The 24090-nt window shown below is 50.8% G+C and overlaps 2 protein-coding genes across 3 annotated transcripts; one reads left to right on the top strand and one right to left on the bottom strand.

Annotated features, from left to right (window-relative positions):
* Window positions 1-1741: 1741 nt before the first annotated feature.
* SLC5A2 (solute carrier family 5 (sodium/glucose cotransporter), member 2) lies at window positions 1742-8317 on the top strand. The gene is made up of 14 exons (XM_012640324.1): window positions 1742-1880; window positions 2419-2490; window positions 2567-2671; window positions 3516-3680; window positions 3985-4090; window positions 4654-4734; window positions 4887-5116; window positions 5441-5576; window positions 5800-5907; window positions 6053-6203; window positions 6337-6505; window positions 6583-6798; window positions 7628-7754; window positions 7840-8317. Exons 1-14 carry the CDS (start codon window positions 1743-1745, stop codon window positions 8064-8066), a joined length of 2031 nt encoding a protein of 676 aa, XP_012495778.1. The 5' UTR covers window position 1742; the 3' UTR covers window positions 8067-8317.
* Window positions 7965-23070, bottom strand: LOC105807053 (chromosome unknown open reading frame, human C16orf58). 2 transcript variants are annotated; one of them, XM_012640325.1, is made up of 13 exons: window positions 22762-23070; window positions 22433-22547; window positions 16295-16340; window positions 15094-15126; window positions 14901-15006; window positions 12659-12760; window positions 10906-10976; window positions 10643-10827; window positions 10500-10557; window positions 9992-10062; window positions 9162-9305; window positions 8995-9072; window positions 7965-8486 (listed from the first exon to the last, which is right to left on the bottom strand). In XM_012640325.1, exons 1-13 carry the CDS (start codon window positions 23059-23061, stop codon window positions 8389-8391), a joined length of 1407 nt encoding a protein of 468 aa, XP_012495779.1. In that variant the 5' UTR covers window positions 23062-23070; the 3' UTR covers window positions 7965-8388. The 2 variants fall into 2 exon arrangements, with proteins under 2 accessions (XP_012495779.1, XP_012495780.1); XM_012640326.1 differs by lacking the exons at window positions 7965-8486; window positions 8995-9072; window positions 9162-9305 and having other exon boundaries at window positions 9998-10557; window positions 10643-10765.
* Window positions 23071-24090: the final 1020 nt, after the last annotated feature.

Below are 24090 nucleotides of genomic sequence, written 5' to 3'. Positions count from 1 at the left end.
AGTGGGATTGCTGGATCAAATGGTAGCTCTGCTCTTAGCTCTTTGAGGTAGCTCCATATTACTTTCCATAGAGGTCGTACTAGTTTGCAGTCCCACCAGCAGTGTATGAGTGTTCCTATCTCTCTGCATCCATGCCAATATTTGTTTTGGGCCTTTTTGATAAAAGCCGTTCTCACAGGAGTTAAGTGATATCTCACTGTGGTTTTCTGTTTCTGGATTTCTCTCAGTCACTTCAAATTCATCATCCCCAGAAGCAGACACTGTGGGTGCCCTGCCCATATCCACTTAGCCCACCTAGAAAGTCATACAGACAGTTCCCAGACACCCAGACTCCCCAGCTGCTTCCAGAGCTTCTTGTCTGCGGTACTCTCCAGAGGACAGTGTGCTCCATGTACTTGGTACGCCTGAAATGTGAGAGTGTCTGCAACTTTCAACCAGTGAGAAACAGGAATTGGTGAATACCCCAACTTCCTGGCCCCTTAGGGTCATTTCTGGGATGTGTTCTTTACAGTGTCACAGGGGTCCTCACTGGGGTTCAGTTATAACCTGTCCAACAACATACTCTTTAGTGGCTTTTCTCCTTTATTGTCCCACTTCCCCTCTCCTCCTAGTCCTTCCTGGGATCCCTTCCGCAGTGAAGTCCTTGCACCCAAATTCTTGTCTCAGGGTCTGCTTCTGAAGGAACCCAAACTAAGGTACTTTTTTAACAAAATTCATTATTTTCCCCTAAAATATTTTTCTCTCTTTCCCATCTCAGGGATGACTGCGGCTCCCATAGTCAGACTGTTCCCCAACATCCAAGTCTTGTCCATTCTTCTAGAAAGGCAGACGTACAGATATTATTAATAACAAACTCCCTCACTTCTTGTGTCCAGCCCTGGGCTGAGCAGCGGGACTGCAGAGGATGAATCAGATCAGTCTCAGCTCTTGAGGAGTCTCTAGTCTGTTGAGGAGACAGACCTGGATCCAGACAAGGACCGCACAGTGTGCTCAGAACTGTATCAGAAAAGTGGGAGAAGTCTTTCTTAAAGAGGTGACAGGCTGGGCACTGAAGGCTGAGGAGTTGGCCATTTGGGAGGCAGGGGAGCAATCTAAGCAGAAGGCACAGTTTATGCAAAAGATTGAGGGGAAAAAAAGAAAGAAAGAAAGAAAGAGAAAGAAAGGAAGGAAGGAAGGAAGGAAGGAAAGAAAAAAAAGAAACTGTCTAGGCTGCATAGGTTCAGGGAATGGGATGGGAAATATGACTTCACTCTAGATTTGGTGTGGAGAAACAAGGGGAAGGGTGAGCAGGAGTCAGGGCATGGCAGGCCTTGGAAATCAGGCGGAAGAGTCTGTGCTTCCTCCTGAGTGTGAAGGGGAGCTATGGAGGGCTTCTGACGAGGGGAGTGACACTGTCAGATTTGGGTTTGAAAATGATTCCTCTGCATTAGACAAAACCAGGGGCTGGCTCAGCCAGGCTCCCTGGGTAGAGGCTGAAGGTATGCATTTTTAGGGAATAAAAGAGGCAATTCTGAGTCTGGGGCACTGGGGAGAAGGCGGGGCTAAGGCCCAGGAAGAAGTGCTCCTGAACTTGAAAGGGCCCAGCTCCCCAGGACCAGCCTTCGGCCTTGATATGACCTGATTCAGCTAAACAAAGCTGGGAAGGGGGGACGAGACCTGGGGGACTTGTCGGCTCACTGCCCCTGAGGTAACCATTAATCCTGCTCCTTGGGGAGCCCAGGGGCCGGTCCCTCAAGGGGCAGATGCTGGGTAGAATGGAGGAACACACGGAGGCAAGCTTGGCACCAGATCCAGGGGTCCAGAGGGTCCTAATCGACAATCCTGCTGATATCCTGGTCATTGCTGCTTATTTCCTGCTGGTCATTGGTGTTGGCTTGTGGGTGAGAAATTGAGGGGGTCCTAATGGGGGCTGGGCTTTTGGGATTTGGAGGAAAAGTCTCAGAGAGACTTTCTAGATGGGGGAAGGATGCCTGGATCTTTGAGAGAGAGACCCAGGGCTCTGAGGGGCAAGCAGGTCTTTTGAGGGCCTCAGCGAGGCTCAGACAACATTAATTCCTTGTCTTCCCACCTTTGGATTGTGCTAGGTAAGGAGGTCAATGGATTTTTGTCAGAGTCAGCATCCTTAATGAGATCCTGGTTCCCATGTCCACATGATGGCTGACCAGCAGCTGCATCCAAGGTCCCCAGGAAAGGCAGACCAAATCCAGCCACAATAAGACTTGGGTACCTGGACACTAGGATTAGGCCCTGGTTGCTCTGGGTGTCTGGGAGGAGGTTGGGGTGGGGGTGCAAACAATCAGCGGAGCTGAGTGCTGGTTAATCTTCAGCCTGAAACAAGGCTGAGGAATGTGTTGAGAAGGCTAATGAAGTCCAAAGACGTGCCCCAAACCCAGGTCTCCCCCTGCTTCTGTCCCCCAGTCTATGTGCAGAACCAACAGAGGCACTGTCGGCGGCTACTTCCTGGCGGGGCGAAGCATGGTGTGGTGGCCGGTGAGCGGCGCTGGGCCGTGGAGCGGGAGCGGGCCTGTAGAAGCAGCCTGGCTAACAGCCCCCTCTGGCCACACAGGTTGGGGCCTCTCTCTTCGCCAGCAACATCGGCAGCGGCCACTTTGTGGGCCTGGCAGGGACTGGTGCTGCAAGCGGCTTGGCTGTGGCTGGATTTGAGTGGAATGTGAGGCCCCCTTTTTACCAATAGCCCCACCCCCAGTGGGAACCCCTGGAAAGGTCACACCTTGGGGAAGCTCCAGGCAGGAGGGATAGGAGATTGGAGGTGGGACTTCCCAATTGCGGGTATGGCTGGGTTGGGAGTGAGTCACACATCCAGCTTGGAGGCAGAGGGATGCATGTGATGACCACTTTCAGGGCAGGCATACGTCCTGCTCCTGACTTGCTGTGTGAGCCTGTACCAGCCACTCCCCTCTGTGGGCCTTGATTTACACCTCTCTGAAGTGGGGTGAGCCTCAAAGATAGAGAAACACCTGTTGCTCTCTGATGCTGTGGTCCTGGAGTTGAGAAGAAGAGACAAAGCTCTGGGACTGAGGCTTACCTTGGAGGGTTGGGGAGATCAGAGCTTTGAGCTCAGGCTTCCTGAAGGAGGAGGCCTCTAAGCTGAGCCTTGAGGGACAAAAGGTTTGGGTTGGGTGGAGAAGAGAGGGGAGACAGCACTGCCTGGCACTGCCTGGCAGAGGCTGGGGTCAGTCTGAAGAGTCTGTGCTTGGGTTCGTATGCTAGAGAGGGGGTGGGGGGACATAGGGGCCATCTTGGGAGGGACTGGCCAGGGGTGATGGTCTGGGGAGGGAAGGAGGGCTCCAGTTAAGTGCACAGGAGGGTGCATTCCTTAATGCCCAGGGCCACTGACTGCAGTTGGGCCACAGGTGCAACCCTTCCCAGGGCCACTCGCCTTGGAGTGGGATATTCATGAAGAGAAGGTCTCTCAGATCCTTCAGGGGTGAAGGCAGACTCGTGGCAAAATCTCAGACATGGGGTCACCCTCAACTGTCTTGCTGTACCCACAGGCGCTGTTCGTGGTGCTGCTACTCGGCTGGCTCTTTGCCCCGGTGTACTTGACGGCAGGTGTCATTACAATGCCGCAGTACCTGCGCAAACGCTTTGGCGGCCATCGTATCCGCCTCTACTTGTCTATGCTTTCGCTTTTTCTGTACATCTTCACCAAGATCTCGGTGAGCATGTGCTGCGGGCGGGATGTGCCCTCGAAGGGCAGAGCCACCGAGCGGAAGGCTCTAGAGAGCCCTGGAGGGTGTGGGACCAAGAGAAATCGCTGTAAGAATCGTGGAGGCAGGGCCAGGAAGGAATAGGTCTCTGGGGCCGCAGTCACAGTGCGTGGGGCCCGGGAAGTTCAGGCCATCGAAAGATAAGGGAACTTTTGAGGTTTGGCCAGCAGGGTCATGGTCTGGGTAGGAGGGGAGCCTGGGTCGCTGCCCTGACCCCTTGGTCCTGACCTTCGCACTTGCTCCTTCCCCCAAGGTGGACATGTTCTCTGGGGCAGTATTCATTCAGCAGGCTCTGGGCTGGAACATCTACGCCTCTGTCATCGCGCTCCTGGTCATCACCATGATTTACACTGTCACAGGTGCTGACGGGGCTTAGGTTAGGGAAGGAAGCCGGCCTGGGAAATGTGCTGGGAGCTGTGGGCAGGGTTTAGAGGAGCTACCAGAGGAAAGCAGGGAGCAGAGGTTTGAACATGTGATGTGGTCCAAGCAGGAGAAGGAACTAAATCTTTGGAAAGCAAACTTCCTCGCTCCCTACTTTCCGCTGGATTTGCACTGCAAGTTCAGAGCTGAGAACCCATGCTGGGCCTGAGGGGGACTGGGGGTAAAAGACAATTTAGCAGCTCTTGCCCTCCTTGAACACGCAGGAAAGTGGACTTAACCAGTTTCCAAGATCTCTGGCCAATTCCTGTAGAGTTCAGAGGGTCCCAGGGTGGCACCTGAGGTTGGATGGGGACCACAGTAGGCGGAGCTGGTGCCCAAGCTGGCTTGAGGGGCCCCTCCGGAGAAGGGATGGAGCTGAGAATGGAACCTTGAGAATCACCCCCTTACTACACAGACCTCACAAAGACACCATATGTGCTAGGGCTAGCCTGTCTGTGAGATCACGAGCTGGGCTGTCCCCACTGACCCAGGCCCGTTGCAGGAGGGCTGGCAGCGCTGATGTACACAGATACCGTGCAGACCTTCGTCATTCTCGGGGGGTCCTTCATCCTCATGGGTTACGGTATGGGGTTCAGCCAATGGGGGAGGGGCGCGGAGGTCACGGGCGTCCGAGCTCACAGCATGGGAGCAGGGACATCGCTTGTCTCTGGCATGAGGGTCCCAAGGAGGGCCTTGGTCCTGGTGCCAGGTCCCCTGACGGCCTTGCCCGCTCAGCCTTCCACGAGGTGGGCGGGTATTCGGGTCTCTTCCACAAATACCTGGGGGCAATGACTTCGCTGACGGTGTCCGAGGATCCGGCCGTGGGCAACATCTCCAGCTCCTGCTATCGACCCCGGCCCGACTCCTACCACCTGCTTCGGGACCCTGTGACGGGGGACCTGCCGTGGCCCGCAGTGATCCTAGGGCTTACCATCGTCTCGGGCTGGTACTGGTGCAGCGACCAGGTGCGGGGTCAGGGCTCCAGTCCGGAGCGTGGCTGGGGCAGAACCGTAACCGCTGTGGGCGGAGCTGGGGGTGGAGCCCGAACCCACCGGCTGGGGCTAGGTCGAAGGTGTGGTCCGAGGGGCGGAACCCGGCCAGGCTGGAGCTAAACTCGATGGGGCGCACTCCAGTGGCAAGGTCTGAGAATGCAGTTGAATTGGGGGCACCACTGAGCCAGAGGCGGGCACAAGTTAGCGTGGAAGGTGGGGGTGCGGCGGGCTGAGGCAAGGCCTGAGGGGTTGGAGTACCGGGACTGTACGCAGGTAGCCGAACGCCCCTCTTTGTAGGTCATAGTGCAGCGCTGCCTGGCCGGGAAGAGCCTGACTCACATCAAGGCGGGCTGCATCTTGTGCGGCTATCTGAAGCTGATGCCCATGTTCCTCATGGTCATGCCAGGCATGATCAGCCGCATTCTTTACCCGGGTAACGTCTGCACCCCCGCCCAGCCCCAGGGTCCTATGTCCATCCAGCCCCTTTCTTGTGCAAAGATCCAGGGGCCCATCTTCCATTTCCATTATCCTCCCAAGACTTGCTGATCTGGCCGCCTACTCCTGCCTCCCACAAGGGGTCCCATCTCTCCTCTGCTAGGATTCCCAGTCCCCACTTCAGGGATTCTAGTTCCCAGACCGTGGCCTCTTTCTTGCAGACGAAGTGGCGTGTGTGGTGCCTGAGGTGTGTAAGCGTGTGTGTGGCACTGAGGTGGGCTGCTCCAACATCGCCTACCCGCGGCTAGTCGTGAAGCTCATGCCCAACGGTGAGGGCAGGCACCTGGGTTGCCCTTTGCTCACAGGTGCAGGGGCGCTGTGGCCACTGCTGCTGGGAGGGGTCACCCCTTGCCAAGCCCACACCGCTCAGGACACTCTGGTGACTCCAACCACACAGCTCCTGTTGGCCTGCAGGTCTGCGCGGACTCATGCTGGCCGTCATGCTGGCAGCGCTCATGTCCTCACTGGCCTCGATCTTTACCAGCAGCAGCACGCTTTTCACCATGGACATCTACACACGCCTGCGGCCTCGTGCAGGCGACCGGGAACTGCTGCTAGTAGGAAGGTGCAGCCTGGGTTGCCCCCTCCTCCCCATCTCCTGTTCCACGAATCAGCCCACGGTGGGGGCGTGGAGCAGCTGCAGGGTTCTGGGGAGAGGAGGGTCCTGGGTAGGATCTCCTGATGACCTCCAACTGCAGGCTCTGGGTGGTGTTCATCGTGGCCGTGTCAGTGGCCTGGCTACCCGTGGTGCAGGCCGCACAGGGTGGGCAGCTCTTCGATTATATCCAGTCAGTTTCCAGCTACTTGGCACCCCCCGTGTTTGCTGTCTTCCTGCTGGCGCTCTTTGTGCCCCGCGTCAACGAGAAGGTGAGTGGTGCGAGCACGTTGTAAACTTGGGGCAGGGCTTGGACATCCTGTGCTTGCTGACCTTGTCTCCCTCACAGGGTGCCTTCTGGGGACTGATTGGGGGCCTGCTGATGGGCCTGGCACGCCTTATTCCTGAATTCTCCATTGGCACCGGCAGCTGTGTGCAGCCCTCGGCGTGCCCAGCGCTGCTCTGTGGCGTGCACTACCTCTACTTTGCCATCGTACTCTTCCTCTGTTCCGGCCTCCTCATTCTCATAGTCTCACTGTGCACTGCACCCATCCCTCGAAAGCATGTAAGTGCCGGCTTCTGGATGGGCTGAGTGCCCTAACATGCACTGTGTGGGCTGGAGCGGCCATCTCCACCCTCCCTGCCGGTCTGCTTCCGCGAACACCCAGTGAGGAGGACCTGCATTTCTCTATACGGAGGGTTGTGGGGAGCAGGCTGGCAGTTTAGTTGGAAGCTGCATTTGCAGGCCAAGCACATTTGAATTTAAATACCATTTATTTGAAGTGGTCTGGCGAGAGGTGGCTTAAAGATTTTGGTGAGTTGGCAATTAAAGCCCACCAAAGCCCATCCTTGGCATGGCCTTTGGGATTCAAAACACAGGATCTGACTAGTGGCTGAGAGGGACAAAGTACCATCTTGAAAGCCCCCTAAACAGGTTTGGTTTCATGCTACTCTGGGGCAGGGCTTATGGTGGTGGGGTGGGTGCCTGCAAAAGACCTGGGCCTGGAAGGACGGACAGGATTCCAAAGCAGTAGGAGGAAACTGTGAGCAAATACCCACAGGAAGGAACATTGTGTTGGCAGGACTGTTAAGACCAGAGTCTAAAGTACCACAGTCTGGGTGTAGACAGGAGACTTGAGGTGAGAAAGGCAGGGGGAGCAGGGCCAATGGCTTTGAACTCCAAGCTGAGGGGCTTGGGGTTTGGCCTGAGGGCAAGGGGCAGCTAAGGAAGGTGGAGTTTCGAGAGCTGAGCCTCCTGCTAGGTGTGCAGACTGGACAGAGTGAGGTAAAGGAAGGTAGGGAAAGGGCTGGTGGGCCAGTGTGGACAGGATACTTTAGAGCTTGGTGTGAGGGGACAGAAGGCCCACTTGGTCCCTGCTCCCGTCACTCCCCAGCTCCACCGCCTGGTTTTCAGTCTCCGGAACAGCAAGGAGGAACGAGAGGACCTGGATGCTGATGAGCTGCAAGGCTCCTCGCTCCCCGTACAGAATGGGAGCCCAGAGCACGCAGTAGAGATGGAGGGTAAGGCACTGTCTGAGGACGAGGGCCGGGGGGACGGGGCAGCCAAGTTCCTGCAAACTAACTGTGGAGCCTCAATTTCTCCCAGAGTCACAGTCCCCATCACCAAGCCTATTCCGCCAGTGTCTGCTCTGGTTCTGTGGAATGAGCAGGGGTGGGGCAGGTGGTCCTCCACCCCCTACCCAGGAGGAGGTGGCTACAGCAGCCAGGCGGCTGGAGGATATCAGCGAGGACCCGCGCTGGGCCCGTGTGGTCAACCTCAATGCCCTGCTCATGATGACCGTGGCGGTGTTCCTCTGGGGCTTCTATGCCTAAGGCCAACTGTGTTGGACAACATAAACCACAGCAAGGGCAGGGCCCACCCTCACAATAAGTGGGAGTGGGTGGCCCTCAGTGGTCCCCAGAAAAGGGGAAAGGGCAGGAGTGGGGTGGGAAGATCCTGGTTCTCATTTTCTCTGTCTATCTCCGCCTGGGGCTCAGTCCATCTGACTGGCAGTCACTTCCCATGAGGGCTTGGCCAATCTGCCATAGCAGCTCCCCTAAGCAAAAATAAAGCTGCCTTTCCCACGGCCTGCTGTGGTCAAAGTGTCCTTGCTCCAGGCTCCTGTCCTGAGCCCTGGGCCTCCACCTGGGCTGCTCACAAGACCTTCTTTTCTGGAGACAGGGGCCACGTGGCCCTCCATTCATCCACCTCTAGCTGGTGCTTCTCGGTCTGCCAGCCAGCATCTTGTAGTCCTAGGGAGAGATCATGGGGTGCTGCCGGGAATGCTGGGTAAGAGATTCCAGGCTGACCCTGGGGAGAGGGGGAAGGAGAGGCACAGCCGGGAGCAGACTTTGTGCACTACTTTAGCTCTCCTTGCCTGGGCGATGTCTGGCCTAAAATGAGGCTAAAACCTCATCTGGTTGCAGCAAGAATTCATTGAGATAGCACATAAAAAGGGCTGGAATGGAATAGGTGCTAAATAAAGGTCATCACCAGTAAATGTCAGCCCCACCTCCCTTGATCCCCCCAAATGTTTCCTAAATGCCAACTAGGATTATACAGACTGTAGACATTGACACAGCTTCAGAGACCATCCTAACCTCTCCATCCTACAGACAGTGAAACTGAGTCCCAGAGTCAAGATCACAGAGAGAACCCAAGTCTTTTATCTTCCAGGTGGGAGGGTGGAGGTAGGAATAGGCAGGGTCCCCAGGGAGAAGGCTTCAGGGACCAAGGAGCCATGGGGCTGAAGGATGTTACCTTTCAAGAACTTTGGGAAAAGCTTATCCAGCACTTGGTGTATCTCCTTGACGATGACCCAGCTATCTTTCTCAGGACCTGGGGTGGAATGCAGAACGAGCTTTCCTGTCCTCTCTCCACTTCTGCACTGTGTCATCAGCAGTCTAGATCATGAGGCCTTTTCTTACCTGCTCGCACCTGGTTCCTCAGTTCCTCCAGCTCTCCTGGAAGGGGTCCGTCTCCCTGCAGGGCTCCAAGCACCAGCCCATGTGTGGCGGCCCTTAGGATGGTCTCAGGGCCCGCCATCTGGCTCAGAACTACCTGTACGCGGTCTAGAGAGACCCAGAGACATACTGGTATCAGGGAAGGGCCACGTCCCCCAACACCCTCAATCCTATCACCCTGCTTCACCTGTCTGTCCCCAGAGGCCTTAGCCTGGCATGGAAGGCTGTCTTCCTCACCCTTTCCTTTCAACTTCATCTCCTGTTGCTCCCCATTGCTCTGGTCAAACTGAAATGCCCAATTTCCAAATACAATTTCAAAATAAACCCACCTCAGCAGCTCACAGAGATGGTTTTATTTTGCATTTCTTTAATGGCTAGTAAGAATAACCACCTTTTAACATGTGACCAGCAGACCAATAAAATCATGGGCTTGTTTACCCAAGAGGTGACCCAGAATGGGAGAGAAGAGTGGTGCCCCAGGGAGAGCCAAAAGTCACTTCCTTATTTGAGGAAGTGTGCCACAATGTACAAAGTGCTTTTGCATAATCACCTTATTTGATCCTCATAAAAACACTACAGGTAATAAGGCAGGTATTGTTAGCTTCATTTTACAGAGGGGTAAAGTGAATTTCATTGGGACATGCAGCTATAATTTGAATGCATCAAAGTCTTAGTCTAAACTCCAGAATAACTAGCAGCCTCCACAATGCCCAGGGCTTGGGGCTCTGATTGGAGGAATGAGAGGCTGATCTCAGGAGGATGAGTCTTAGGCTGGGGGAATGAGGCACACTCACTTCGTGACTGGTCCCAGCAAAGGAGGTAAGGTTCTTGGTGCCCCTCAACCAGCTGCTGCAGCTCAAAGACGCTGGGGGAGAGAAGAGAGTGCAGTGGGGGAGGGGAAAAGCAAAGGCAGGGGTACTCATCCCGTCAACTGAACAGCCACCGAACTGTTAGCCATGACTGTCCATACTTTATCTGTATGTTGCTCACTTATCTCCCCCTCAGCCACTACCCACGCACCCCACACCCATCCTTCCTTTCTTCCTGTATCCGGTCACCCATTCTCCCACCCACCCATCCTTCCTTCATCCAACAAACATATCCCTTATATCTACTTTATGCCATGTACCCCTTTCTCTCTCCCAGACCCACACTGACCCCCAAGTCTGTTAGTAGAAATGAAGAACCTAGAACAGAGAGGTGGGACATTATCGGGGAAGGCCAGTGTGTAACCGGAATAAGGAGCATGCGTGGGGAGTGTGGGTGGCAAAAATGATGGGAGGGAGACACTGTGCCACTCACCTGGAGATCAGGCGGTGTAGGGGGACCCCCAGGGATAGAGACAGGGATGGCCAGAAACCTGTGGGAAGCTGGAGTCAGCATGCCAAGCCAGTGGGAGGGGCTGGGAGGGAGACACAGGACTTGAGCCCAAGGGGTTGGGTCACCTGTCCACAGCGGTTCCATCTGATTGGCTGAGGTGGGGTCGAGTACTTCTCCCCTCTGAAGGAAGTGCTTCAGGACTAGCCGGAGCCGGCCTTCGTTTAAGGTTTCCATGACAAGGGCTCGGACTGCCCGGTAGTTGGCATAGATATGGAGGGCAGTGAGGAAGAAGAAACATCCAAGGCTGAAGCTAGGGTGAGAGAATGAGGCAGCCGATGGGGGCAGAGGCCCAGCTGCGGGTCTCCTTCCCACCCTGCTCCCAGCTTACCTGGGGCAACCCGACACCAGAGGAAGCATCAGGAGGCTGACCAGGAGCCCTGCCAGGTTCACCAGTGTCTCCTGAAAAATGGCAGCGGGGCTGAGAGTTGGAGGGCTTTCCTCCAGGCCAGACTGACTAACCTTGAGTACTTTTCACCACATTCTTCCCTGCTCCAGAACCTTCCAGGGCTCCCTACTTAAATATTTACAGTTAAATATGGGAAGAATGGATGACTGGGTACAGGAGTGCCAGGTAAATATTTAATGATTTTGGTGAGTGAGCTACCATTTATAAGGAGCCAGCTGCTTCTCTGCCCAGGTAGACACAACGCCATCGGAACACACTTTGGACATGCTTTTGTTCTGCAAGAGTCATCGGGGTAGCCCCACACTCAGGTACTCACTACTCTGTGAGTAGTTCTTCAGTGTGGGGAACCACTTTTATTTAGCGGTTTAAGAAGGCTGATCCCTACCAAACCCCTTAGTATGCAGTAACTGGCAGACAAATTTCAAAGGGATCAAGGAACCACACAGGAAGAAAAGGAACAAGATCCGAACCTCTTCCCTTAGGAATCGATGTTATTAGAACCCTCTGAAGGCCAGACTGAAGTCACTCTAGGTGAAAAGATCCCAGGTCGCCTGCCCCTAACTCATCACGAGGAAGGAGTTGTCTGGATTGGCACCCGACTACTGGGGTCCCAGGGAAAACAAGTACAACCCAGGCCCTTCACTTTAGGGTCTCCCAGGTTTATGCGTGCTCCTTCTCACCTGCTCTCTTGCTGGCCCCCAACCCTCCCCTACCCCCAAGCCGTTTTTCCCAAGGCCCCAGGGCTTCTTCAGTCTACGAGGCAGTAGACATCATAGGGACAGCCTGGGACATGTGCTCAGTCCTGCAGCAGGCCCCTGCTTTCTGCTGATGGCGCTTTGTTGCCACTCAGTGTGGCTGCAGGAAATGACTGTTCCCACCCGCGAGAGTGGAGGACCCTTTGCTCCTGAACTCCCAAGGTCCCTGATCCTCAGTTTACTGCCACACCCACAGCCTTTACTCTCACAGCCCACCCCCTTGCCAGAAGGGCTAGGTAAAAAGAACTCTCTAGCCTCAGGTCCTCTCTGTGCCAGAAAACAGGACTGGATACAACAGAGGTTTCTAAATTTCTTCAGTGTCAAAGAAAACCATCTCTCACTTCTGGGACTTCCCTGCGCCTCACTTTCCTCATCTGTGAAACAGAATAACAACAGCATCTACCTCACAGGATTAGTGTGACAGTTAAATGAAGCAATGCACACAAGCACTCAACACAGGGGTTCAGGGGATCTAATACACGCAGGGTTCAGTCTCAGGGGTGTCCCTACCCTGCCTCCAGGATCCTCTGGGCAAGTGGAGGGGCTGAGCCAGTGACCTTAGCAATCCAGATGCTGAGCACCTTTTGACTCGCCAAGCGCCTTCACATGTGGGGCCTCACGTGATCAGGACACCCCACTCCCAGGGTGGGGCTGTGGCGCACAGAGGGCAAGGGTGAGGGCTTACTCTCAGCCTCACAGGCAGTGGGCAGGACCTGAGAGGATCAGTTTGGACGTGTTGTCGCCAGAGCCTGTGCCCTCATACCTGACTACGTGTCCTGAAAGTCAGCAGGGAGCACCTGTATTTCTTCCTGTGTGCCCCCTAGCCCCCCGGGACACTCAGGTGCTTCTCTCCATATTCCTAAACTGTGACCTGGCCCCTCCCTCTCCCCCACACCATCCCTGCAACCCTGGCTCCTCACCTGGCTGCTGTCCTTGGCTGACACATCGGCCATGTTGTTTCTCCGGGCCTGGTGCATGGTCAGGGCAGCTCGAGTGGCCCCGCCGGCCACACTCACAATGCACTGGGTCGGGAAAGGGAAGAGTGAAGGTCAGAGCAGCTGTGTGCTGCGGAAACACAGGCGCTCAGTCCAGGAGGCCTGGTGACCCCCAGTAAGACCCTGAATGCTACCCTTGCTAGCTAGTTCTTACCTTGCACTTCCCTTAGGCCCTCCTCCCCCATCTTGTTCCAGGAGAAAACTAAAGTCCTGCTTGCCACTATCACCCTGGGGATGTGGCCCCACAGAAACTCAATGTCCTTCCCCAAGGTGGAGGCCCAAAGACCATTCTTAGCTCACAGCTTCCTGACCCTTCTACTCCTACTCTGGCTACACCCTCTCCCTTGCTGAGCTCCCGGGCCCAGTCTGCCTTCCAACTTAATGTTTACATTCTGCCTGCAGTTCCTGTACTCTCTTCCTGCTGCAGTGAAGGCCTATCCAGCCTTCCAGGCCAGTTAAAGAGTGACATTGGTGGCCTCGACCTCCTAGGGAACCTGGATCTCTCCCTCTGAGATCTCAGGTGATAAAGCTCTTCGATGAGGGTCACTGATCACCCTCATTCATTCCGTATTTATCAAGGTTCTTTCAGATGCCAGTCACAGATTTAGGTGCTATTATACAAGTCGGACACAGGCCCTGCCCTCATGAAGCTTATAGGTCAATAGATAGTAAACAAACAAGTTATTATACAGGCAGAGGAAATAGTTTGTTCAAAGGCAAGAGGAATGTGGTACAAAATGTGGACCTGACCACGTGGCACCTTGCTAAGGTCTTTATCCTAAGAGCTATGGGGCAGGGAAGTGACCTGATTTGATTTCCACTTTGCAAGATTATTGGGCTGCTCTGAGAACAGGGGTGAGAGTAGAAGCAGGGAGACTACCTAGGAAGTAACTGTGCTTCTCCAGCAATGAGATGGTGGTGATGGGGAGATGGAGGAGTGAATGAACTACAAAGATCTAGGAGGGAAAAATAATAGAACTGAGTGGAGGTTTAGCTGAGAGTGACAGCTGAAGGGGGATGAGAAGGCATGGATGACATCCAGGCTTCTCTTGGTATAGCTGGGGGATGGACGTGCTAGTTACTGAGACAGGAACTCTAGAGAGGGGTTTTAAGGGGGTAAGTTCATGGCCCTGTGCTATTCCCTTATTTGACACATGGACAGATGGAGGCCCCAAAAGTAGAGTTTAGTATAGAATTTAAAGCACATGTCAGAGGTCCCAAACCTTAGTCTACAGCTACAGCCATGTTTTCTCTGGGGTTTTCTACCCTGGGGGTGGGTGAGTAGGGGTGCTCATAGCATTTAGTGCCTTCGCCAGGGAAGCTAAATGTCCTCCACCACAAAGAACTGTTCCACCCAAAATGCCAGTAGTGCTTTGTAGAGAAACACTACCCTAAAGTGATTTTAAACAGATAGCTGGGCCCTTGATGTGGGTCTTACTTGTCTTCTTGGGTCTTTACTCTGTGCCAGGTACTTGACTCTAGTGAGGACAGGCTACGTTCTTTACTGATCCTTGCTAGGCCTCAGTGTCTGAACAAGGCCAACCTGCAGGAGGTGCGAGGGTGGGCAGCCTGGCACAGAAGGAGAGCCTGCATTTGCCCCACTTACTCCTCCGGCCTCACTGCCTGGTCCGTGCTGTCTTGCCTTAGGACTTTAACCCATACTGTTTCTTCTGCCCAGAACACCCACTCTGCACCTTCAGCTCAATCTTCAGGACCCAGCTCCAAGGGAGGCCTTCCTGCATCTTCTGACCATGCTGGGTTCCCTGCTGATCCCTCTCGCAGCCCCCTACATTTCTCATATGGAATACCTGTACTATCATTCCGTAAATATTTCTGTAATTATAAGTGGCTTACTTTCAAAGATGGGAGGGCCACGTTCTGTGCTGAGCATGTGGTAGGCACTCGATAAATATTTTACTGGAAGAATTTTGACATTAAACCACTCCTTCTACTTCTCGGCTTAGAGTTCCCTCACCAGTCCTGTGATTCTAGCCTGCTTTAGGCTGACTGAAGCACAAGAGGCTGCCTGGCTGGAGGAGGATCAAATATGGTTGGGTCCGAGTAGAAACATCTGAACTTCCTCACTCTCCTAGAAGCACAGAGCCCAAGAGAGCCCACACACAACACTACCAAGGCTTGGGCATAGGGGTGCCCCAGAGGTGGGTACCTTGGCCAGGTTGCTGGTGCACACAGTCATGGTGAAACAGATTGGGTATATGGGAGCCATAATCTCGAGGAACATGGCTACATCATTGAGGATGTCAGCAAAAAGCCTGGGGGTGGGATCAGAAGTTAGAGGTCAGAGCTAAGCGACCTTCATAATAGAAGACTCTCCTACCCCTGTCCCAGCCCCTTCTTACCTCCACTGCTTGGCATTACAGTCCAGTTTGCTCCTGTAGGGGAGGAGAGGTTGTTGCCATTTGGATTTAGGGAGAAAACATGTCCTATGGGCAGTGTGGGGAGTCTTAGGCCATGGTAAGGTCTGAAGGGCTCAGGAAAACTCATACTCCACGCAGACATCTGTCCCCATAGCCTGTCACTGCAACTTGAAATGCCACCATTAACTGAGAGGACCTTCAGTGATCACCTGGTGTTTCCCCCTTATTAACCATGACTTACCAGGGAAAAAACCTGACTGTCTTATAGCTGCTTCCCAACCTTTGGCCATTTTTTTAGAGAGACTATTCCTGGGTTTCTCTGCCTCTCCTCTCTTTTTCTTGCTTCACTGAGGGCACCCGGCAAGAAGTCTATACATTTTGGACTGGTAAACACTAAGTTAAGTGTAACCTCTCATGTTACAGATAACTAGCCCAGACAGGGGATATGGTTCCCTTAGATCACATGGAGAGCAGGAGGAAAAGGCCAGGAGAAAGGGCTAGGCTTCAACATGTAGGCCTAGGATATTTCTGTTATACAACATTGTGAATGACTACCTCATCTGCCCCTCTTTGTCAGGTAGTGACTCCCTAGCCTGTGCACAAACACCTGGGGACCACTTCTCTAAGATCCTAGTGGCAGGAGATATTGCAGCCTCCAGCACAGCTCAGAATTTGCAACATTAGGCTTGAGCCTTAATTTGAAATCTCCTGGAGGGAAAGAGAACATTCCTGGGTGGCGTATCAGACACACATGGGGAGCTCCTGAACACATGGGCCTGGTCTAGGGTGCTGCCCAATGAACCATCCTGACACCGTGCAAAAAATACAGGCTTCAGGTTCAAATCCCATCTCATTAGTTAAAAGTTGTATGGCTTGGGCAAGTAACTTCCCTCTTCTAGGTATGTTTCACGTCTGTAAAATGTATACACTCAGTCCTATCCTACAAAGTTCTTATAAGGATTAGAGACAATATACAGAGTGCTTATGTGGCATAGTTAGAGCTGTTAAGGGTAGCTAGTGTTTACGGAGCACTTATTATGTACCATGCAACGTGCTAAGCACTTTGCATAGATTATCTCACTGAACCCTCACAAGCACAGTTAATGGCTAATACTATCACTATCATTACTATTATCACTGGGGAGAGTTGCCAGAAGTCTGTTGACTAGGAAGACAAACTCACCCCTTCCACCAGGCAAAGACGATGCGGCCCAGCATGCCAGTTGAATCTAGGGAAGAGACGGAGGTACTGGTAAGAAACAAGAGGCTTGGCAGCTGCAGGGCCTAGCAGATCCTGGCAATGAATTGGCCAATTCACCCTGGATCACTGTCCTTGGAAGCTCAGTCCTGTATGATTAAGTTCTGGATAGACCCAGTTAGTTTTATGATGGAGTCAGAGTGCCTAGACTTAGCAGTTCCTCAGTATGAATTCTGAGAAACATGAACAAGATATGTTCTTTGTAGCATTGTTCATAACAGCAAAAAACTGGGACTAATGCAAATGTTCACTGATAGACTGCATAAATTCTAGTACATTCCCTAAGAGGCATATTAGACAACAGTGAAAATGCAAAGAACCACAACTACCCACATCAACATAGATGAATTTACATTTACATTTATATTTATATTATATTATAATCTTGCATTAAAAAGTAACTTATAAAGACCATATATAGTATATTTACTTTTCACAAAGCTCTAAAACAACTAAAACTAAACAATATACTGTTTAGGAATACATATCTATTTGGCAAAACTATTCAAAAAAGCAGGGAATCTTTTTTTTTTTTTTTTGAGACAGGGTCTCGCTTTGTTGCCGGGACTACAGTGCCATGGTATCAGCCTCGCTCACAGCAACCTCCAACTCCTGGGCTCAAGCGATCTTACTGCCTCAGCCTCCTGAGTAGCTGGGACTACAGACATGCACCACCATGCCTGGCTAATTTTTTCTATATATTTTTAGTTGTCCAACTAATTTCTTTGTATTTTTTTTTTTTTTTTTGAGACAGAGTCTCACTCTGTTGCCCTGGCTAGAGTGAGTGCCGTGGCGTTAGCCTAGCTCACAGCAACCTCATACTCCTGGGCTCAAGGGATCCTACTGCCTCAGCCTCCAGAGTAGCTGGGACTACAGGCATGCACCACCATGCCTGGCTAATTTTTTTTTTTTATATATATTTTTAGTTGTCTAGATAATTTCTTTCTATTTTTTTAGTAGAGATGGGTTCTCGCGCTTGCTCAGGCTGGTCTTGAACTCCTGAGCTCAAAGGATCCACTCGCCTCGGCCTCCCAGAATGCTAGGATTACAGGCGTGAGCCACCGCGCCGGCCTAAAAGCAGGGAATCTTAAGTAGAAATTCGAAGGTTATTGCTGATGTTCTAGCTCTTAGGCTGGGCAGTGGGACCACAGGTGGTCATTATAATACAAATAAATAAAAAAAGGATTTAAACTCTGGTTGGTGACAGAGAGCTGGGGGTGCAGGGAGGAGGGAGAGGTCTCCTCAAGCTGGGCAGAGTAAGAGAAGCCTCCAGAACCAGCTGGACCTTCATTTGCACAACAAATGCTTATTGGCTACCTACTCTGTGCAAGGTACTTCATGAAGCATGGGGGATACTGCAGTGAAGCACAGTCATGGTTCCAGGCTCAAAATCCAGCCTAAGAGAGCAATCAGTACAAAAAACAAATTTAAACCAGCAATTGGTAAACTATAGTCTGCAGGCTTCCACTCCCTGGTTTTGTAAAGAAAGTTTTATTGGAACACATCGGTGCCCATTTGTTTACAGATTGTCTATGGTTATTTTTGAGATACAATGGGCAGAACTGAGTTGCTGCAACTGAGACTGTAAGATCAGCAAAGCATAAAATATCACTTTGCCTTTTACAGGAAAACTCTGCCAATTTAGATCATCTCTTATACTGAGTAGCACCCATTAAGCTCAGTAGGGGGATCACAAAGAAGGACTGTTTTAGAATCAGACAACCGGGAGGGACTCACACAGCAGATACCGGAAAGGACACATACTGTGGGCAGAGGATTCCAATTCGTTGAGCTTGAGGGCATTGACCCCGAAGTGGGGGATGTAAGAAGGGAAACTAGGTTGTGGGAAGATGGGTTGGGAGCTTCCCACAATATATAGAAGTAGTGACATAGGCCAGCCCTCCCCATTCTCCACTGAAAACAGATGCGCTCACTCTTTTCCAGAGCCTCTATTCTTGGGCACTGAGGTCTTCTAATAGACATGCTTACCCAACCCTGGACTGCAGGGAGAGTGCTAAGCCCTCTGGTGGATGCCTGAAATACCTAAGCCTTTCAATCTTCACAACAATCCTATGAGCTTGGGAGAGATCACTCCCTTTCACTGAAGCTCAGAGAAGATAGGTGAACAAAATGAGGATGTTTTACAAGAAAATCTGGATTTATAGCTTTTCTGTAAGAACCGGAACACACAGCAATACTGGGCCCACCTTCTCTCACTGCCAAAACCAGCTGGAGCCAAGCAGTGTCCTCATTCAAAGGACGTATGTGTACAACACACTCCCATCTGGCCTCTTTGCTTCTCCATTTCTGTCCCCTTTCTGGCTTTGGAAGTAATATCCGCTAGGGTGGCTTTACAGGGCCCTTCCCTCCTATCACTCACCTTAACCTCTTCCCTTTAAGCACATTATCTTTTTTTTTAAACCTCTTTCTTTCAATCCTTTCACGTTTCTTTCTTTCTTTTCTCTCTTCTCTTTTTTTTTTTTTTTAGAGACGGGGTCTTGTTTACGTTGCCCAGGCTGGACTCAAAGTCCTGGGCTCAAGCAATCCTCCTGCCTCAGCCTCCTGAGAAGCTGGGACTACAGGCAAGTGCCACCACATCTGGATAAGGTACATTATATTCTACACAAAATTTTCATTGTTCCATTTAATATCCTTCTATTAGATCAACTTAATGACTGAACATGGCAAGATTACTTTTACTGGTTGAGAAGCCCACTGGGCCAGACTCTATTTTTCTTCCCTTTGAATGCATACTCATAACCAACCAGGTGTATGTCCTTTGGGCCACTTGACAGAAAGGGAGTCTACCTTTTTACGGATCATCTGAGGCAGTCTGCAGGGCCCTTGTTAGAATCCTAAGGTTAGCACTAGGATGTATTAATGACACATATCCTTCCTATTATCTGAAAAGTCAACATTGTCCATTAGAATCTTTTTTTTTTTTTTTTTTGAGACAGAGTCTCACTCTGTCACCTGGGCTAGAGTGCCGTGGCATCAGCCTAGCTCGCAGCAACCTCAAACTCCTGGGCTCAAGCCATCTTCTTGCCTCAGCCTCCCGAGTAGCTGGGATTACAGGCACACGCCACTACTCCCAGCTAATTTTTTCTATTTTTAGTAGAGACAGGGGTGTCACTCTTGCTCAGGCTGGTCTTGAACTGCTTGCTAACCTCAAGCGATCCTCCCGCCTCGGCCTCCCAGAGTGCTAGGATAACAGGTATGAACCACCACGCCTGGCCTAGAATCTCCCACCTGCTTTTTTGCTTCATTTACAATTAGCTGACCTGTAAGATCTAGAAACTTCTGAGTCCTAGGTAAGGAATCAGCTATCTACAAACTGTGCTTGGCTCTACTTTAAAATCCTAACTGGCAAAAGAGTGTGGTAGTTAAGAGTGGGACACAGGAATAAGTCTGTCTGGGTCTAAATCCTGGCCCTAAGTGAACTTGGACAAATTGCTTAACCTCTCTGTGCCTCAGTTTCTCCAGGTAAAAAATTAATTAATAATGGCAGCTAACTAATATGGCTGCTGCAGAGATCAAGATACATTTTACATGTAACCGAGCAAAATGTCTGGCTGACCAAAATATTAGTTGCCAGTAGTAGTATTATTGTTACGACAATTAACACATTCCATTAAGAGATCTGTATCTGAAAATGATCACATCGAAAAATTCCAAGGGAGTTTCTTATATGAAGTTCTGCATACAAATACCCCATTTGATAAATAAGAGCTTGTAAAATCCTTTCTAATTAAGAGGTCATCTTTTAATACCAATAACAGGCTCTAAAACAAGTGGATTTTTTTTTCGTATCTTAAAATGGTTTTTATTTTTTTTAATAACCTGCCTGAGCTAAAGACATACACAGGTTGATCATCCCTAATCTGAAAATCCAAAATTTCAAATGCTCCAAAATTTGAAACTTTTTGAGTACTGACACTATGCCACAAGTGGAAATAGCCGATGGTTCCAAAATATCCAAAATGGTTCTGAATAAAAGTGATTGTGATAATAGTGACAACGAAAATGACACTGTTAACACAGCAGAAAAAGTGCCTATATATGACATGGTGAAAATGTGTGATGGGCATATTACAGGACTAAAGCAATGTGCATTCATAAGAGAACAAGAAATCATGTCAGTTTATAGAATCAAAGAGAGACTTCTAAAATAAAAACCATTGATAATGAGGCAGATGATTCTGCCACCTAGCAGAATGTCTCATCCCTAGAGGAACCACTTTCTGGTCCCTCAGCTGCTTCTGATGTTTCTTTTCACCTAAAAAAATAAAAGACAGCATATGACAATCTTTTAATCAAAACATTGTAAGTGGTGACTGAAAGCCTGTCATTTCTTATTGCTGTTTTTAACAGCCAATACAGGTATTCAGGTGATGCTAATGTGTGGCTTAGTTAATCTGAACACCTTATTTTTTCACTGTATTAATGGTGTGTCACATTTTTACACTGTTGAACACTTATGTGTGAATAAATGTAAGAATATGATTGTTTATCAGTAATGTTAAGTTCAGAGTCAGGAATGGTGATGTCAAACAACCAGATTGTCCACATGGGTGGCTGAGACAGTGACACAATGTTCAATGTACACAAACTCTGTTACAAGCACAAAATTATTAAAAACATTTTATAAAATTACCTTCAGGCTATGTGTATAATGTACATATGAAACATAAATGAATTTTGTGTTTAGACTTGAGTCTCATCCCCAAGAAATCTCATTGTATGTGCAAATACTCTAAAATCCAAAAAAAATCCAAAATTCAAAACACTTCTGGTCCCAACCATTTCAGATAAGGAATACTCAACCTGTACGGGCAACATGTTGGTGATATGGCACGAAACCATCAACTAATGATCCAAGTTCCAAATGTGTTTCCAAAACTCAGCCAACAGGAGAGCAACGATAAAGATCCAAATTAAGCACAGTGCAGTGGTATGAAAATGGACTCTGGAGCTAAATCACCTGGGTTCCAACCTACACCCTACTACCTACTGGATGTGTGCCCTTGGGGAAGTTACTATGCCTCAGTTTCCTCATTAATAAAATGGGGATAATGGCAATACCTATCTCAGAGATATTGTGAAGATTGAGTCAATACATATAAAGGACTGCCATGTAGTAAGTACTGTTTGCATGAACCATTATTATTACTAAAAGAAGAGACAACCAGGACAACAAGCCACAGATCACCACCACCTCTCCACTAACATGCACCGTCAGCCAAAGCTGCTTTCCACAGTTGAGTCATATCTGGCCACTTTACTGCCTTAATGGCAAAGGTTAAAAGTGTGAGCAGTAGGCTCTTGATTCTCCAGAAGATTCAGGGACACTCACCAGAGATGTGGCCAAGTGATACTAGGAGTGAAATGAACCTCTCCTTGGGTCTGATTTAAATATCCACTGGAACAGTAGTGAAAGACAAAGGACAGTGGCAAGAACCATGGGCCCTCCTGATGTGCAACACATAGCAGTTTCCCTTTTCTTCTCTGTGTCACTCTCTAGGTGGCATGGTAACATATCATATCTTTTTTTCTTAATGGTTTTTCAAAAAGCTGTACACACTCAGCAGATGGTCACCGTATTATTTGTGGCATCATCTAGTATCCCAGAGGATACAGAACACCTTTCATCCTTTCCAGAATCTCCTCTCTCCTACTCAGGACCAAACACGTACTTTTTTCCTGGAACTAACCAACTTCCCCCACGCTGGGTAGCTGCCAGTTTTATTCAATAAATTGCATTCTCATGCAGTCTTTCACAAAGAGACGAGGGATAAAAGATAAAGGGGCCGGGGATGGTTAACTTACGGATTTGGGATCCAAATGATTTAGGGACTCTGAAGTTTGTATGGGGAATGGTGTGTGGGGATGAGGGTATTTCAGTTGCGGGCGATAAGACTGGGATACAGAAACACTGCTCTAGGCACTGGGGAGACTCGCTTGTATCTACCTAATCAGGCAGAGTCCTTAAATAAACACACATCAGAACCCAGAGGGGGCAGGGCTGAGAGCAGCAACAGCTGTGACTCCAGGGGTCTAGCTCACCTTTCACAAGCCAGGTGGCCGTGGCAGCTGAAACAGAGGCTTTTGCGTTCCCCACCCCTATGCCCAGCAAGACTGCTTGGGTGGCCAGGGAGCCCGAGAGGCTGGAAGCGAAGGCCTGGAGAAGAAAAGAAGTGGGGTAAGGAGTGGGCGCAGGAGCATGGAGGTCTACGTTCTATTATCGGCCCTCCTTCTTGGTGTTTGATCCGGGACATGTCGGAGCCCCGCTCTGGGCCTCAGTCTTCCGTCTATAAATGGGAGAGAGACGTAGCCTGCAGTGTTCCCTCACCCCCAGACATAGGCCACCCCCTGCCCCAGACGGCCCGGCTGACCTGCACGGAATCCCATAGCTGGTAGGGCAGATAGTCTGGGCTGACGCTATCAGGGAAGCCCTGCGGCAGGAACACTGCCTGGAGACCGGAGAGAGGTGGTGACGACGTCCCTGGAGCCCCCGCGCCGCCCTCATCTCGTCCTTCGGGTCTCACCGGGAAGGCCCCCGAGAACCCCCACCAGCTCCACCCCCGGGCCTCCCACTGCAGGCTCCCGTCGGCGGCCGCGCGGCAGCCCCGTGCGGCCCCGGAGCCAAACTGCTCCGAGCAGAGCTGGGCCTCCCGACTCGCGCCTTCAGCCATGCCAAATTTCTCCGTCAGAGTCCCGACGATAAACGTGGCTGGGCTGCACGTCGGGCTCGGCTACGGTGGCTGCAGAGGGGCAATCTTCCTTCTTGAAAGGGCACCCGGCCTACGCGTCCTCCTTTGCTGTGTTCCGAACTCACAGGATCCCGCTCTCAGGCCTCCCGTGCCCGTTCTCGGACTCCCCAGCACTAGTCTGGCCCTTTTTCTTTGTAGCATTTTGTAGTTAGGCGGCAGGCGTAGCGGGGCCCCTTTGGCCCGCCAAGTCCCCGAGGCACCTGAATTCCTTGTGACCCGCAACTTCCAGTAATGGGGAGAAGGAAAGAGGGGGACCCTAGGGAAACAGTTATGTTCAACAACCCGTTTGGCCACAGAATTTTTAGCTGTGTCTTTGGGCAAGTCGGTTGCCTTTTTTGCTGTGAGGCCAGGGACTATATTTTTACTCCTTATTTTAAACCCAGTCCTGCCTAACACAGTAGGTACACAAAAGATATTTATGAATGAATGAATGAATGCCCGATGAGAAGAAATTGGACCAGATGAGGCCCTGTTAAGCTTCCTAGTTTTCTGTTTTTTGGTTTTTTTCTTCTGAGCGTCCCTGGCATCGACTAGAATTCTGTCTTTCAGCCTTCTCCGAGATTGGAGGATTATTACTTCTGAAAGGATCCTAAAGAATCTGAGGGATGGGAAAGTCAAGGGATTGCAATAATGTCAGAAAAGAAGAAAAATAGGAAGTTGGTGTGTGTTTTTTGGGGGAGAAGGTCCATGAAACTGGGGGGAGAGTCTAAAGAGAGAATGTTTCTCTCCCTGCCAATTCACCTCTTTTTCTCCTTCCCTTTCTCTTTCCCGTCTAGTGCAATGTATTCACTCTAACGTAGAAATTTGCCAAAAGCACCCTGTTTTTATCAGAAGGTTTCTTAGCCTGGCATTCTTGGAACCCCACCGTTTGACTCCAACTGACAACTCCTTACTTGAGACTTCTGATTCTCCCAAACTATCACCTTCTCCATGGACTTCAGCCTGTAAGGC

This window comes from Propithecus coquereli, unplaced genomic scaffold (assembly GCF_000956105.1).
Source record: "Propithecus coquereli isolate 6110/MARCELLA unplaced genomic scaffold, Pcoq_1.0 Scaffold150, whole genome shotgun sequence".
Lineage (NCBI taxonomy): Eukaryota > Metazoa > Chordata > Mammalia > Primates > Indriidae > Propithecus > Propithecus coquereli.
The sequence above is the reverse complement of the archived record's forward strand: the minus strand, read 5'-3'. Positions and strand labels throughout refer to the sequence as shown.